Source organism: Artemia franciscana, chromosome 4, assembly GCF_032884065.1.
Source record: "Artemia franciscana chromosome 4, ASM3288406v1, whole genome shotgun sequence".
Lineage (NCBI taxonomy): Eukaryota > Metazoa > Arthropoda > Branchiopoda > Anostraca > Artemiidae > Artemia > Artemia franciscana.
Genome location: NC_088866.1, coordinates 39476339 through 39491342, shown reverse-complemented (window position 1 = coordinate 39491342; position 15004 = coordinate 39476339). Strand labels below are relative to the sequence as shown.

Genomic DNA, 15004 nt, shown 5'->3' with positions numbered 1-15004 from the left:
AAGAGAAAAGATGAGTGTGATAATAGATTTGGTTTGATGGGGAGAAAATTCAAATTGTTAATAAAATAAAGTGTCCTAAATATTTTCCAAGTAATTCGTTCATCAGCTATGCCACATTTTATTATTTTAACTTCATTATCGCACCCTTTTTACCGTTGTTTAAACACGTACTCTTTAAGATATGCAATTTGATTTCAGTGAAGAAGCCTCCATCAGTTTCGTTTGTAGAAGCAGCTGGAACGATTGGCGATGCAGTGAAAGCATACACAGCACTTCATTACCTTGGTAGAATGTGCTCTGGAGATACGAGTAAGTCAATCATTATTGTCATTTAGGGGAGGGACAAGGATGGGCTACCTCTCCCCATTCTCTTGGGGCAAGAATGTCGAATTGCCATTCCTGCTTGAGTCTCGACTTAGCTATCTTTGGTTTACAGTTATGTTTTGCCACACTATTCACACCTGCTTTACTTGGCTTGTCTTTTTATTCTTTTTTTTCTTCTGTTTTTACTTTTAGCTTATTTAAGGTTCATTCAAGTAATATTTTGCAAGCACTGAGTGTCGTTCTGCTAGTAATGAAATTTTATTATATATCTAAATTCCTTTTCTAAAGGAAAGGTTTTGCAAAGAAAAGCTAAAGGTGAGATTAAAACTGGAAACGAGTAGAAGTAAATGCATGTAACAAGTGACACAACGAACAGAAATTATTATGAGCAAATAAGCTAAATCTAAACGAATATAGATTAAAAGAAATAGTAAGTTCAAACCAAAGTCAGATATTAATTTGAATGAACAAATGAAACTTCAAGCAAACAGAGACTGAAGTGAGCATTCATAAATTACTACAAGTAAGAGTTGGGACATCTGCCTCCTCGAATCCTGTAAAGGCTATATTTTAATTTTTTTCCCTACTAAAAGACATTTATGCCGAAAATTATGTGTTCTTTTTGTCGTAACAAAAACAACGGGAAAATCATACTGCTATTTAAGGTTTACAAATGGGAGCTAATGCCAAATAGGGTGGGGCTATCGCCCCATCAAGCTTCCTAAGGCTACAGGTTTGCACAGTACAGTGTATTTGCACTTTCATGAAAACGATATATATTTCTAGCACTGTATTTTATTTTTAAGAACAGCAACAATAAAAAGAAAAATCGATAATTGTAATCAAGTTGAGAAGAACGAACAAATGTTTTTAAGAATATATACATTTGTGATTTTAAGTTTAATTGTACTTTTTAAAAAAACATTTTGGTTGCCAGAATTTTGCTCAAATTCTATTTTATTCAAAAGTACTGAAAACTGATGCCTATATAGTTGTCTAAAACGAACTTATAGGGAATTAATAAATGATTCACCATTGAACTAATCAATAAATGATCAAAATTATCTTGTTTTAATTCGAAGCAAAAAAAATGTATCGGTACTTGTATGATATGTCTCTGACTACACAAGTGCCTTTTCAGCTTAGCCTGAGAAAAGACAAAAACAAGAGATAAAACAGATGGGAAATATATAATTTATGCTATATGTTTGCACATTAGGAGGGTGGGGGTAAAATATTTGGAGACTGTGGAGTCAGAAAACAATTCTTATTCCATAATTTCAGAATAATTGTAGCTGGCGCATTTTGCATGTAGTATTTTCCCAAATTTGTTTCTAAAGTATTATATTTGTTGTCATACTTAGGCTTATCAAACAGTTCGTGGTAACGAACTGTAGTAAGGAGCGACCCGGCTCAATAGTAACTAAAACTCTAAAAAATGGAAGAGCTTTAATAAGAATGAATGTGGTAATTACAGAGGCATTATCTTGATCGAAGCAAATTACTGAGTATGGTAATGCGGTAAAGTTTTGAGAGACGAAAGGGGGTACTCTAGGAAGTTTTAAGATGCGTTGACCAAACTTTCACGCTTAGGTTAATGGTTCAGAAGTGCCTGAATTTTTAAACCCTATTAGTTCTGGTTTTACAGACTGTTTTTCAGTTGCTGGGAAAGCTTTAGTGAAGGCCCTATTCTTGTAATGTATACCAGATAAAATGCTTAAGTGACTGACACTATGTGCAATAATTATATTCTGAAGTTAAAGTATGAAGCGAGGTTAGTAGTTGGCTTCTTCCGAACTGAGGAACTAAGCAGGGTGTTGCTTATTCCCGTTTATAAGGATTATTTTGAAGGACTCTGTCTTAACAGAAAAGGTAATTGTAGGAGCAAAATTATTTAAATGGAGAGACAGAATTCTTAAGCTTAGATTATATAGATGATTTTGAGTGTTCAAGTTAAATTTTTTAGCGAAGTGAAGTACTTTTGGCGGTTTTTGGAGTTTACAGTACAAGAATAGGCTTGAAACTTAATGCTGAGAAGACTAAGTCGCTTAAACTAGGAATAAATAAAATAGAGAGCCACCGTGGACAAAATTGGGTAGCAGAGTAGCAATGCTACTTGGCAGTTTTCATGGCACTTGTGAAATTTGTCGGCAGATTTTGAAATTTGTTGGCAGAATTGGAAGATTTTGGAATTCTGCTACTGGCAGAATTGGAACTTTCTCCATGCCTGATGAAGACATTTTATTAGGATAAAGGCAACCCTTCTAGTGGATACCTTCAACTAGCTAGGTAGGATTTGTAAGGATGGCAGATGCAATGAAAACGTAAAAGTAGAAAAGCCGTAACGTAAAAATGTTGTGTTTTTTTGCAGTTGAAAAATGCTGGAAGGAAAAGAATAATAAGTCTTCGAAGTTCGGACTCAGATTAAAGTAATTGGTGTCGTAATAATAACAGAGGCCAAGTATATCTCTGAAAAGCTTGACTTGACTTGATTAACCAAAAACTTCTTACACAAAATTAATACAAAGGAGACAGAGAGGCAACTCGTACGTCTCCTTTAGTAATAAAGGGAAAAAATATAAATTGCACTTCAATAAGTCTCACGAGCACAGAGGAAGAAAGAAAGAAAGGAAGAAGAAAAAAGCAAGAAAGAGAAGAAAGAAAAAACAAAACAAAGAAAACATTGACTCGCGTAGATTGGGAAGGAATTTGCAAAACAAGTTATAGATAAATCAATAATGCATTCAACTTCTGCTACTTTAGGCGGAAAGAACTATCTCTTGAAATTTCTTCTTATGTATATAGAGTTATGGTAATTCATTTGCTATATCAAATTGCTTATATTTGTTGGCAATCTGGGGAAGTTGATATTTCAGGCTAAGTCTTGATCTCTCATTTTTAACAAACTGGAAAAGGTACTCATTTCTCACTCTTGATAAATGGCTATGCTTACTTTCAACCAAAAATTTCTTGCTATGGAAAAAATTATCACTACGTTGGGTGTTTAAAAACCATATACCCAAATTAAGGTGATAAATTTTTTTACCCAGAAATAAAAAAGATGTTTTAGTTTCAGATAATTTTTCTGTCTTCCTAGGGTGTGTTAAAAACATGGTCCTTGATTCTTATATATTTATTTTGAACAATTTGGAGTCCTCGTAAATGCGAACGAAAAGTCAATATCCAGACGCTCGGGATCAAGAATAACATTCAACTAAGGAAAAATATAAATTGTTCATGATCTGGTACGGAAACAGAAACTTCAATCAATGCAAGCAACCGAGATTCCTGGACGTTATTGCCACGAGTTTACTAATACGTATTTAAACGCCAAATTTGAATCTATAAATTACTAAATATCTGAATACATCTACATTTTTTGTGGAGGAAATTCCAATATTAATAGTTTGAAATGAATCACGCCTCACTGATTTCACACTTCTCCGAAAAACTATAAATTCTGACTTCTCTAGATTTGGCATTAATTGATCATCCTGAAACCAAGGATTTACATTTAGAGTAACAGTTTCGAGGGGCAATCGTAGGTCCACCCCATTGCGTGCCTTCAAACTAATTACTTTTTATCTCCATACAATAATGGTAATTCTTCTTCTGAAGGCATGCAATTTCGAAGATCATTTATATAAATTAAGAAAATCATCGGCCCCAATGCAGAACCCTGAGGTACCCCTATAGTTTCTAGTGGAAAAATATAAGATGACTCCTCACCAACTTGGACCTTCAAACTTCTTTTAAATTTGAGCCATTCCACGAATTCCTATATTTTCCCACATATCACAGAAGAATATCAAGGTCTTTTGTATCAAAAGTTTTTTTTAATTTCAAAAAAAATAGTTGCTGCCAGACACTTATCATCCATAGCCTCTGTTAAGAAATGATGTAAAGCAGCTACTGCTTGCTCTGATAACCAACCATTCAAGAAACCAAACTTATTGGGAGAAAAAAATGATTCTTTCTCAGAAACAAAGTAGACCTACCCTTTACTACCTTTTCAAAAACTTTATAAACAGGTGATTGCTAGAGGCCTATAATTGTATGGATTATTTTTGTCACCTTGTTTAAACAAATGTAAAACTTAAGCTATTTTAAGACAAACTGAAAAAAGGATATATTTTATATAAAAAGCGGCTGATAAATTACAGCAACTAAATCTTTAAACAGAGAAGTCGACATATTATGACATCGTGTAGAAGATCCATTTTTCAAACTAGTAACAGCTTTTTGGTACTCCGAAAATTGGATAGGGTACATAAATATAGTCCTATCTACTTTATTTGGTAAATATTTTCTATGGTCATGTCTTTCATCCCAAATTTTAATCTATAAATTACTAAATATCTGAATACATCTACACTTTTTGTGGAGGAAATTCCAATATTAATAGTTTGAAATGACTTTTCAAACTATTTATATTGAACTTTCCTAAAATCGTCAGCATATGCATTTGCCATTTCTCTCTCATCCGTCATTTTTATCTTTTTCATAAATTGTTATGTGAGATGGGATTTTTCTTGTTTTAGCATTGTTAATTTTGAGTAACCCTTGGCCTACGAGGTAAATAAATACTTTTTCTGAATACTAATGGACATAATTGTCAAATATTTGGTTAAACTTGCTATAAAATAAGACAGCTGACTGATTCGCGTCTTCAATACTTAATACATCAGACGAATCTATATCTTCTATTTTTACTTTCATTTCATTTATTTTTTTTTTCTGGTTAGTTACCCTTATACAACTTTTGTTTGGTCTCTTTTCCAGTTCTACTCTTTACCATGTCAAGTTCCATATCACAAATTCTTAATGGCATCAAGTAAGTAGATAACAAACCATGTAAAACTTAAGTGTTCTGAAATTCTATCGAGTTATTCCATGTTGAGGCATTGCGTCGCTTTAAGTCAATATTAGAGTCCCCCATTGCATAAAACGGATGTTGTTGATGGGTGAGGGCATCTAACAATGGCCCATATTGTCTTAAACGTATACCTTCCATCATTCACTTCCACTACATTCAAATAGCATCTCAACATTCCAGATCATAAATTCATTAAGTAAAGAAGATGCCAAATAATAAGCTCTGCGAAAACGTGGCTCGATACCACATTTTTGAAAGAAATGTTAAGATAGTCAGGGACATTGTTTACGAATGAGCAATGATAGGCTGCCAAAAGTCTTTCGGATGTCCATCACGGGCGAAAATGAAAGAAGAGCATCTTCAAATTAGGCGAGAAGAATTAGGAAACCAAGAAAATCAAGTGTCCACCCTCTGGATATCCCTTTTCCTTTTATTAGTGCCTTCATTGATTTCCTGTCAGTGCCCTTGTCTGTACTTTCCAATGAGATTACTGAGTGTTGGCTAGTTCTGCAAGTGTGGGAGCGTAATTTCATAACCCCCTTAAAAAGATATATGGAAAGCCTGTTTTTGAAGGGGTTCGCCTCAAAACTGTATTTCTTTGCAGAATGCAGATTGGCTAAAGGAACAAATTCAGTCTTTTATTGACCCTAGGCAATTGGGAAAGCTCAGCTCCGCTTAAACTATCCATTACCGTGTTTATCTTGTGAACAACATTGGAAACATTCTTAAAGATCCAAATACTCGCCTAAATTTAATTTTAGTCGGTTAAAATTGTTTCATCTTGTTGACTTCAATATATTTGTTAAAAAACGTGTCATTTAATTCAATTTAAGTCTTTCCCTGGTTAAATTGGTTGCCTCTTTCTTATCAAATAGATCGCAAGTCGTTAAATTTCTAAATTATTATTCTAATACTTTCCCTGTCTACAATGGAGTACCCAGGTACTCTCCTAGGCCCCCTCCTTTTTGTTAGTCATGATTAATAGCTTGGCTAAGAAATTTTCGTGACAGATGGAAATGTGTTAATGCCCTTACGGTTGTCGAAACCTGCTATAAGAATATAATGAGTAACCCTATGAGCATACTCAATGACACGCTGTAAGATGCCTTGGATTTAGACAATGACACTCTATATCCATGGTAACGGTAAGGGACTGAATTACAAGGGATTAAGTTAGAACTTTTTGTAAGGGACTGAAAATTGAAGTTACGAACCAATTAAGGTGGAGAAGACCGCGTGTAACTGTTTTGACCCCAGATGACTTGGTGCTTCGATTAGTTATTGTTGCAAGTAGTAGCAGTAAAAGGGATTGAATGTCTTGGATTGTATGTTAAATGTAAGCGGCAATGCATTTTCGGCCAAAACTATTGGTAAGGCACTAGAGCTTTGAATTACCATTCAAATGAACTTTCCTCCGTTTTCTTCGATTACTGGCTCCATAGAAGAACTTTTATAATAGTGCCGTTATTGGGCATCAGACAAGGTTGTTCATTTTTCTATGATGGTGTACAGAAAGCGTTTGTAAATGTAATATTTCGATTGAAATAATTTGGTTACTCCAATCGTTATTTTCTCATACTTTATGTAAGGGTCTAATTTTTTAAGAGCATTTATTACGCACGTCACTCGTACCCTTTCTCTATTAAAATGCGGTATTTTGTATTTCCTTAAATAATAACTTAAATTTTGGTTTGTGGTTCTCTTTTTTCTTTTTTTTTTTTGTAATTTCTTTGAGATAGCACCTCTTTTAGGGACAATTATTAGGGTTTTTAGTTCTTTGAATTCTTTGGTCTTGTCCTTTTAATGACTGTCGCTGTTTGTGCAGTCAAAAGGCTCGACAGTTTCTTTTTGTTTTATCCCTTGTACCGTCTTGGTTCGATTTAATTCCCGTCTTGTTTTATTTTCTTTTATTTCGTTTCATGCTTGTTTTATATAGCTGGTCCAGTTTGTCTTAGCTTAACGATTACATAGAAAACATTGTTCTCTATTTTGAATCGGTAATTTTAAATCAAACGCTGTTTTGTTTTCTAGTTTTAATATTAGACGGTGCATCCCCATCTGGTAGTCTAGCTCTACAACTAGCTAGCTTAGGCGGTGTAAGAGCAATAACCACTGCATCTTCACAAGAAGAACTGAGCCACTTGCAAGGCATGCAACCCCAACCTTGGAAGATTATTGACATATCTGAAAAATCTTCAGCCCTAAGGCAAACCTGCTTGGAAGAAACTTCAGGACTTGGAGTTGATCTTATTGTAGATTTCGGACCGAGCCATGCTATTAATGTAAGCACACTTATTTTGTTATTTTACATGATTAATCAAATTGGCATATAATGAAGAACAAGAATATAAATAATAATATAACAAACAAGGTAATAAAAAGTTAAAGATCCTGAGAGTTAATTTAATACTTATGGTTGGATTGCTATCAAGGTTATTTTGATTCTGTAACTCCCAAAACAGTAAGATCTGCACCGAGGATAACTGACTTACTATGGCCAAGCTGAATATGAGCCATTGTGGCCGTCACCGCCACATTAATTACTTTTTCGATTTATTTTCAAAGCATTTGATGAAATAGAACTTCTTAATAATTTGGATTAATGCCATATAAAAATTAAAAGGCTAAAATGGTGAGAAAGAAATGAGTCATTGAATAATAATTGGAATTTTTAAGTCAATTTCGCTTAGCCCATACACACATGTACATAAGATTTAATGTGTTTGCTATGTTCGTTTTGAATGTGTTATTTTTCAGCAGTTGGCAGGTTTTAATGCTCCACCGCAAAAGAAGAGTTTTGCTATTATACGACAGCTGATATTAAGCCATCGGCTGAATTAAATTTTTTTTAAATTAAATGTAAGTTTAATTTGAGATTCGAAAATACCTTCAAATTAGTTGAAAATCATTGAAAACAGAAGAATTTTATTATCTATTAAACAAATTTAGATAATTGCCTAAGTAAAGGCGAAGATGATATTCTGTTCTGGCTCAACGAATGGATAAATCAGAAACTAATTAACCCAATGATATAAGTACCGTAGCTTGTTCTTTCGGTGCAAGTTATAATTGTAACAATTCTATCAGATGATTTCTATAACCTTACAATAGAACAACAAATATAAAGACTTATCTTCGTGTAAACTGACAAAAAATTACCACGATAAATCGCGGTTGATGAATTTTGTTTGTTTCTATTTTTAACAATTGTGACGAACTTAACAAAGTTCAACAGAGTCAAAATAGCATCTATAGAACCTGCCAAATAATTTAAATATTTTAATCGTTTTGTTTTAACCTCATCTTATTGTCTTTCTTGTTCTCCTTTGATGGTAATTTAATAGATCTGTTCTAATGCTCTTCTGTCCTTATTTATCCCGAGAAAGAGCCCGGCTACTTTTTCATGACATATGTTTATGTTACCATGAATTTCCAAAATCTGTTGAGTGTCGGCATTCATCGGTGAATGTCAACGAAAATATAGTCGCTTGGTGTCTGTACGAAACATTTGTTAAAAATCCCTAATTCTGACTCTCACTGGAGGATGTTGACATTCCCCATACACCAACGGTGAATGTTAAGAATTTCTGAGATTTATATGTAATATTCTTGAATCGATTTTGCAACTCTAAGCATACTTGTTCTGCCGCCGTAGCCTAATCTGGTATGAGCTTCATGAAGTATACTGAACATTGAATAATTCTCGTTGGTAACATAATACTGTATATTCGTTTCTCCTTGTTTTACTGATACTAAGAGAATGTTTTGAGCAAATCGCCTGTGGCAAAACCGATTTTTACGGCACTTGGTATTAACCAAGTGACATATAGCAATCGGAAATTCTGTCGGTCTGTCTGTCTGTCGGTCCTGGTTTTGCTACTTTAGGCACTTCCATGTAAGCTAGGACGGTGAAATTTGGCAGGCGTATCAGGAACCAGACCAGATTAAATTGAAAATAGTCATTTTCCCGACAAGTATTTTCAACTTAAGAACGGTTAATCAGATCTTAATGAAATTTGATGTTTGGAAGGATGTCGTGTCTCAGAGCTGTTATTTTAAATCCCGACCGGATCTGGTGACATTTGGGGGGGTTGGGGGTTGGGAGGGGGAAACCTAAAATCTTGGAAAACGCTTAGAGTGGAGGAATCGGGATGAAACTTGGTGGTAAAAATAAGCTCACGTCCTATATACTTGATTGACATAACCGGGACGGATCCGCTCTCTTTTGGGATATATATATATATATATATATATATATATATATATATATATATATATATATATATATATATATATATATATATATATCCTGGTCTTAATGAATTCCGTTGATTTTGAAATATAATAATTAGTTGGGGGCATCAAGCCATGGCTAATTGTAGAAAAAGCTAAGACAGATAGTCCGAGTATGTAAGAGGCAAATCTGTAATTAGCCTTTTTAAGGATTATATAAAAATGATGCGATTTCACTTGTTGATAGATAAGTCAGTCATCCGTTCGTCCATGCATCCTTCTTGGGGCAGAAATAAGGTAGATAGTTATATAACTAAGGGAAGAAATATCGGATTGATTTTTGTTGACACGTGACTGGCAATGTCCGTGTACTGGCTCAACACGAGTTTCTGGAATCCAAAACCACTTTGAACTCCAAGTTTATGTAGAAATCCTCAAAATACTGAAAATAGCGTTCAACGCTTCCGGCTGAGCGTCACATATAGCTGGAAGCTACATCACGATGGTTTGCCTGCTCATAGTGCCTTCATCATCACTTTCTACCTGGTCAAACCAGGGTGCTAACGATCCCCCATCCCCGTACAGGCTGGAAATGTTTTTGCCCTGACTTTTCATGTTTCCACTCCCAAAAACATCTCTGATATCTAAGTTTTTGCGATATAAGACGTAATAGCGCAGCTAGCGCCCCAACATTCAAGGACGTTCGGGATGAAAACCACCGCAACGAAATTGAGAGCTGGAAGTCTCGCTGGCGTTGATTGTAAGTGTTTGTTTATTTGCTTAGTTGGAATTACGGTCTTACTGAATTCCGCTTTAAATGACGTCACTGAGCTTTCTCCTTGCACTATTTTTCTCGAAAATCCCTTCTCGTTCGCTAATGGCCATGCTTCTGTGCTCTGCTCAGCTACATTGATTACTGTTGTCTCTAATATCTAAAGTTTTTACCTGTAAAAGCTTAAAACCAAAATTTGCTGAACAAAGGAGCTAGATAAGTTTTTTCATATTTTGTGCAAAAATTGGGTATATACCTTCTGCTCCTTCTGCCTGCTGCTCTTGTATTTTGATTTAGTTGTTTTTAAGAATTCTATGAGCATTGAATGTTAGTGTTTTAGGAACTTATTTCTGGTACACCTTAGAGACATCTGCTTTCTGTTTTGAGAAGTTATTATTGAGATGATTATTTTTTTTTTTCTTAATCAAAGTGTGAATATTTTTAAATCTGATTTTAGATGTCTAATCTTGATTGTTAAAATTTGTTTCGGTTTAGCTCATTTAATCTAAGTTTTCTATTGAAATTTAAAGCATATCCTTTTAAGTTCTATTGTTTTAGTATGCAGTTTTTTACTCTCCCCTTTTTTCGTGAATACATGCCTGGTATCACTTGAAACAAGTACTAGGATTAATCTTGATTTTTTATCTTTTAGCCGAAAGCCCCAGATAGTATAGATAGAAAAATCCCATCAAGAAATGACATAATTTCATGTTTAGCAGTTGGTGGAAGATGGGTTACATCTCAAATTGATTTAACGGTAATCATATTTTTTGTCAGATATATACCTGGATTTATACAGCCGTATCTTTTCTAGTGCTCAACAGATCACGTATAACAGATGTAAGAAAACATAATTTTCTTATCAAAACACCAAACTTTGTATGCTTTTAAATGTTAGCTGCTTAACTAAAATGAGAGGGGTTAAGAGAAAAAAAAATCGTAGTTTTATATATACTCTAAAAAATGAATCAGATAGTATTTTTACTTGCTTCTTCAGAAAACTAAAATATCCTTCGTGGCGGAGAGAACAACTTAGAATATTTACCCTTGTAAAATTGATATTTGATGTAGCCTATCTATATTGAACAATAAAACAGAAGATGTTGACTAATAAAATAATTTTATCACTTGTAGTTAGGCTGAGAGAACGTCCAAAGGGTGTAGAAATCTGTAGTATAGTCACTGTCCAGGTATGCATTTTTTGCCATTAAATTTTCAGATGTTCTATTAAAACTGAAATCATTTCATCTTAGACTCTAATTTTCTGATCAGCCTATAGTGCAGTGGTCGGCAACTTATGATTTGTTAGTTGCTGAGTGACACATTTATTATTTTCAAGGAAACACTTTATTTTGATAAAAAATAATAATGCATTATGTATAACAAAAAATATGAATATATAAATGAAAGAAATATTTTAAAAGTAACAAAAAAATAAAAGTGGATATTTAAAACAACATTTTGTTTGATAAGATTTTGGGTAGCGATATTATAGTCAGGATGCGACATCTCCCAAAAGATCTACCCATAATTAGATGCGTGATGTGTGTTGTTCGCTCAGTTTTAGATCATGTTCTGTAGCACAAAGACTGTAACGAAGCTACATAATAATTGCACTGCTCCCCAAGTTAATATTACCATGTAGTTTACAGTTAATATTATCAAAATATTACCAAGGACAAACAAAACTCAAAGAAGAGATTTTTGAAGATGTAAAGACAGAAAGTGTATGTCTCGAAAACGGTCACAAACTGATATATACTTTATGTATTAAATTACCAAATAAAATTAAAGTACCTGCAGAGCTTTCATTCAGAACATATGAATGGCAATGAAATAACAAATGAAGATACATATGCCTGCATTGCCTAATGTACATTAAATTTTTGGAAGACGAAATAAATTGTGCAACTTGGGAAACAAGATGTATTTTTAAAGAGTTTTATTACTAGCTACAGCCACGTTACAACGTATTTACGGTAGTGTCTAAGCCTCTGACAGCGAGCTTTGATGATTTTTCAAATGGATTTGAGTACCTGATGCCGAAAGTTAAAAAGTCTGGAAATGAATTTGTGTGTATAGGTGATTTTAATTATAATCTTTTGATCGCTAGTGGAGATAGTCTAGAATTTTTAAACCTTATGTTTGCTTTACCGAGTTGTTACTTTGCCTACAAGAGTGACGGGGAAATCAGCGACACTAATTGATAATATTTTAGTGTCGTCAGAAAGAACCAATTCAAAGTATGAGGATGTAGTCATGAGAGGTGTAGCATAAGTGGGAGAGAGTAACAACGCCAATCAAAGGGGTAAAATTAACCTTGACTTGATGCCCACTTAATTGCACTATCTGTCTTGGCTTTTTCTACAATTGGCCATGACTTGACTTTTCCCACACCTATTCCATGTTCAATTTAAAAATCAACGGCACCCGTGCTTTAAACGGTGAATATGGGCATGAGAAAGGATTAAATTGTTGGTAAATGTTTAGCGATTGATTACCGCCATTGACGTAGGACTGACGCCAGTGTCTGACCATTTCCCAGTTTTAACCAAGTTCCACCACGGAAGAGGAAAGACCGAGTGTTTATCCGAGAACTGAAAAGTGAGAATATTCAAAGATTTAGACAAGAAATAAGTGTAGTCTCATGGGGAACAGTTTTTGAACAGACAGATCCATCGATAGCTTTTGAAAAGTTTAGCACTATAGTGGCAGATATTTATAATTCTGCATGTCCTGTGAAACAGCTAGGATCTAAACGAATCCTACTACTACTACTGATAACTCACTGCAGCACCAAGCCGCCTGAGGCCAACACAGCTACGCACGCTCCTCCTCCAACCTAATCTATTTAAAGCCTCCCTCTTTACACCCTCCCAGGAAGTTCCCATTTCCTTTAAATCTTTATTTATGACATCCTCCCAACCCAGACAAGGACGACCTGCTTTCCGTGTAGCCCCAGACGGTTGGCCAAAAAGGACAATCTTCGGTAATCTCTCATCCTTCATCCGTAGAACGTGGCCTAGCCATCTCAACCTTTCTTTCATTCTAGCCCTAGAAAGCGGGATTGAACCACACTTTTCGTACAACCTACTGTTTGAAATACGGTCAGTCAGCCGGGTACCCAGAACAATCGGTAGGCAATTTCTCTGGAAAACATCTAGTAAATTTCCATCTGCTTTTCGGAGTGCCCATGCTTCAGAGCCATATTTGACCACTGTCATCACTGTAGCTTCCAATATTTAATCTTGGTTTGTAGACTTATCTTTCTATTCTTCCAAAATTTTTTTAACTGTGAAAAAACACCCTGAGCCTTAGCTATTCTACTTTTAACATCTTCACTGCTCCCACCATCTTTACTAATAATACTACCAAGGTAACTGAAGCTCCTCAACCTGATCAATCTTCTCGTTACCTAATGTCACCTGTTCATCTTCACTTATTTCTAGCCTTGGTGACTTAGTCTTCTCAACATTAATTTTCAAGCCTATTTTAGCACCCTGAACTCGCAAAACCTCAAAAAATTCATTCATTTTGCTCACACTTTCATCTAATATGCTTAAATCGATGGACCAAGAACTCCCTACAATGATAAATTTAAGAAATGAATTGTGCTCAGATTAACTGAGATTTTCGGGTGATGAGAGGTGGAAGCATTTCATTGACCAGAGAAATAAAACTAATTCGTTTAACTGAAAGAAAGTAAAATCATTCTACTGGACAAAGTTTGAAGAGAAAGCAGGTGATCCGAAAGGTACATGGGACATAATTAATGGAATAATGAAGGGAGAAAGAAAGCCACAGGAATATAGTCTTGAAGTCAATGGTAAAGTGATAAGTGACCTGGAGGAAGTAAGTGAGAATTTTGCACATCATTTTGCAGCAGTTGGTGAAAGAATTCATGCTGAAATATATTTTGATACTTCTGTGCCAACGCAAACTTTTGTGGAAGACCGTGGTGATGGATTTGAAATGATGCTTGAACCTTGTAGTGAGTTACAAGTGAAAAAAGTGATAAGCTCAATTCGTTCTAATAGTGCAGGTATTGATGGCCTTAACCTCAAAACCTTTAAAGTGGCAGTAAGTTATCTTCTTCCTTGTATTGTTTTTCTTATTAACCTTTCAATGGAATACGGAGATTTCCTTGATTCACTGAAAATAGCGAAAATAATACCGCTACCAAAAACTGGCACTCTAAAGGATCTTTCCAACTGGAGATCCATCTCAGACCTACCGCTCCTTTCAAAGATGTGTGAAAAAATAATTCATAAACGGTTATATAATCACCTTACAAAGAATGGATTTCTAGCTGAAACACAGTTTGGCTTTCGCAAAAACCACTTGAGAAGGGACTATATGTTTTATCTATTTTTATTAATTTTAAAAAAGCTTTTGATACAGTGGTTTTTAGTATACTTTTAAATAGGTTGAGCGGTCTTGGAGTTCGTGGAACATGTCTTAAATGGTTTGAATCTTACCTGAGAGGAAGAAAATTGACTGTGTGCATAGAGCATAAAAAGTCGGGTATTGTTGACATTTTAGGTCCCTTGCTGTATTTGATTTATGTTGATTCTATGAGGTTTTATGTAGTAGGGCTTCTGACATCATTTGCGGATGACACTGCCATTTTAGTCACTGGCAAGACAGTACAGGAATTAGTAGATAATGTAAATAATGCGCTCCGAGGTCTACATTCATTCGTGTCCGAGAGCTTACTTGCTGTGAATGCTAAAAAGACTAACTACATGGTATTCAAAAGAACTGGGACGCATGGAGAGTTGCCGCAGCCAATCACATTT

The 15004-nt window shown here is 34.7% G+C and overlaps 1 protein-coding gene across 4 annotated transcripts in view; it reads left to right on the top strand.

Annotated features, from left to right (window-relative positions):
* LOC136026413 (quinone oxidoreductase-like protein 1) overlaps window positions 1–15004 on the top strand; it is a 75238-nt gene that overhangs the window by 48735 nt on the left and 11499 nt on the right. For all 4 annotated transcript variants that reach the window (XM_065702980.1, XM_065702981.1, XM_065702983.1 and 1 more), the window contains exons 5-7: window positions 199–309; window positions 7232–7482; window positions 10858–10962. In XM_065702980.1, the coding sequence (XP_065559052.1) occupies window positions 199–309; window positions 7232–7482; window positions 10858–10962 (467 nt within the window). The remainder of the gene's footprint in view (window positions 1–198; window positions 310–7231; window positions 7483–10857; window positions 10963–15004) is intronic.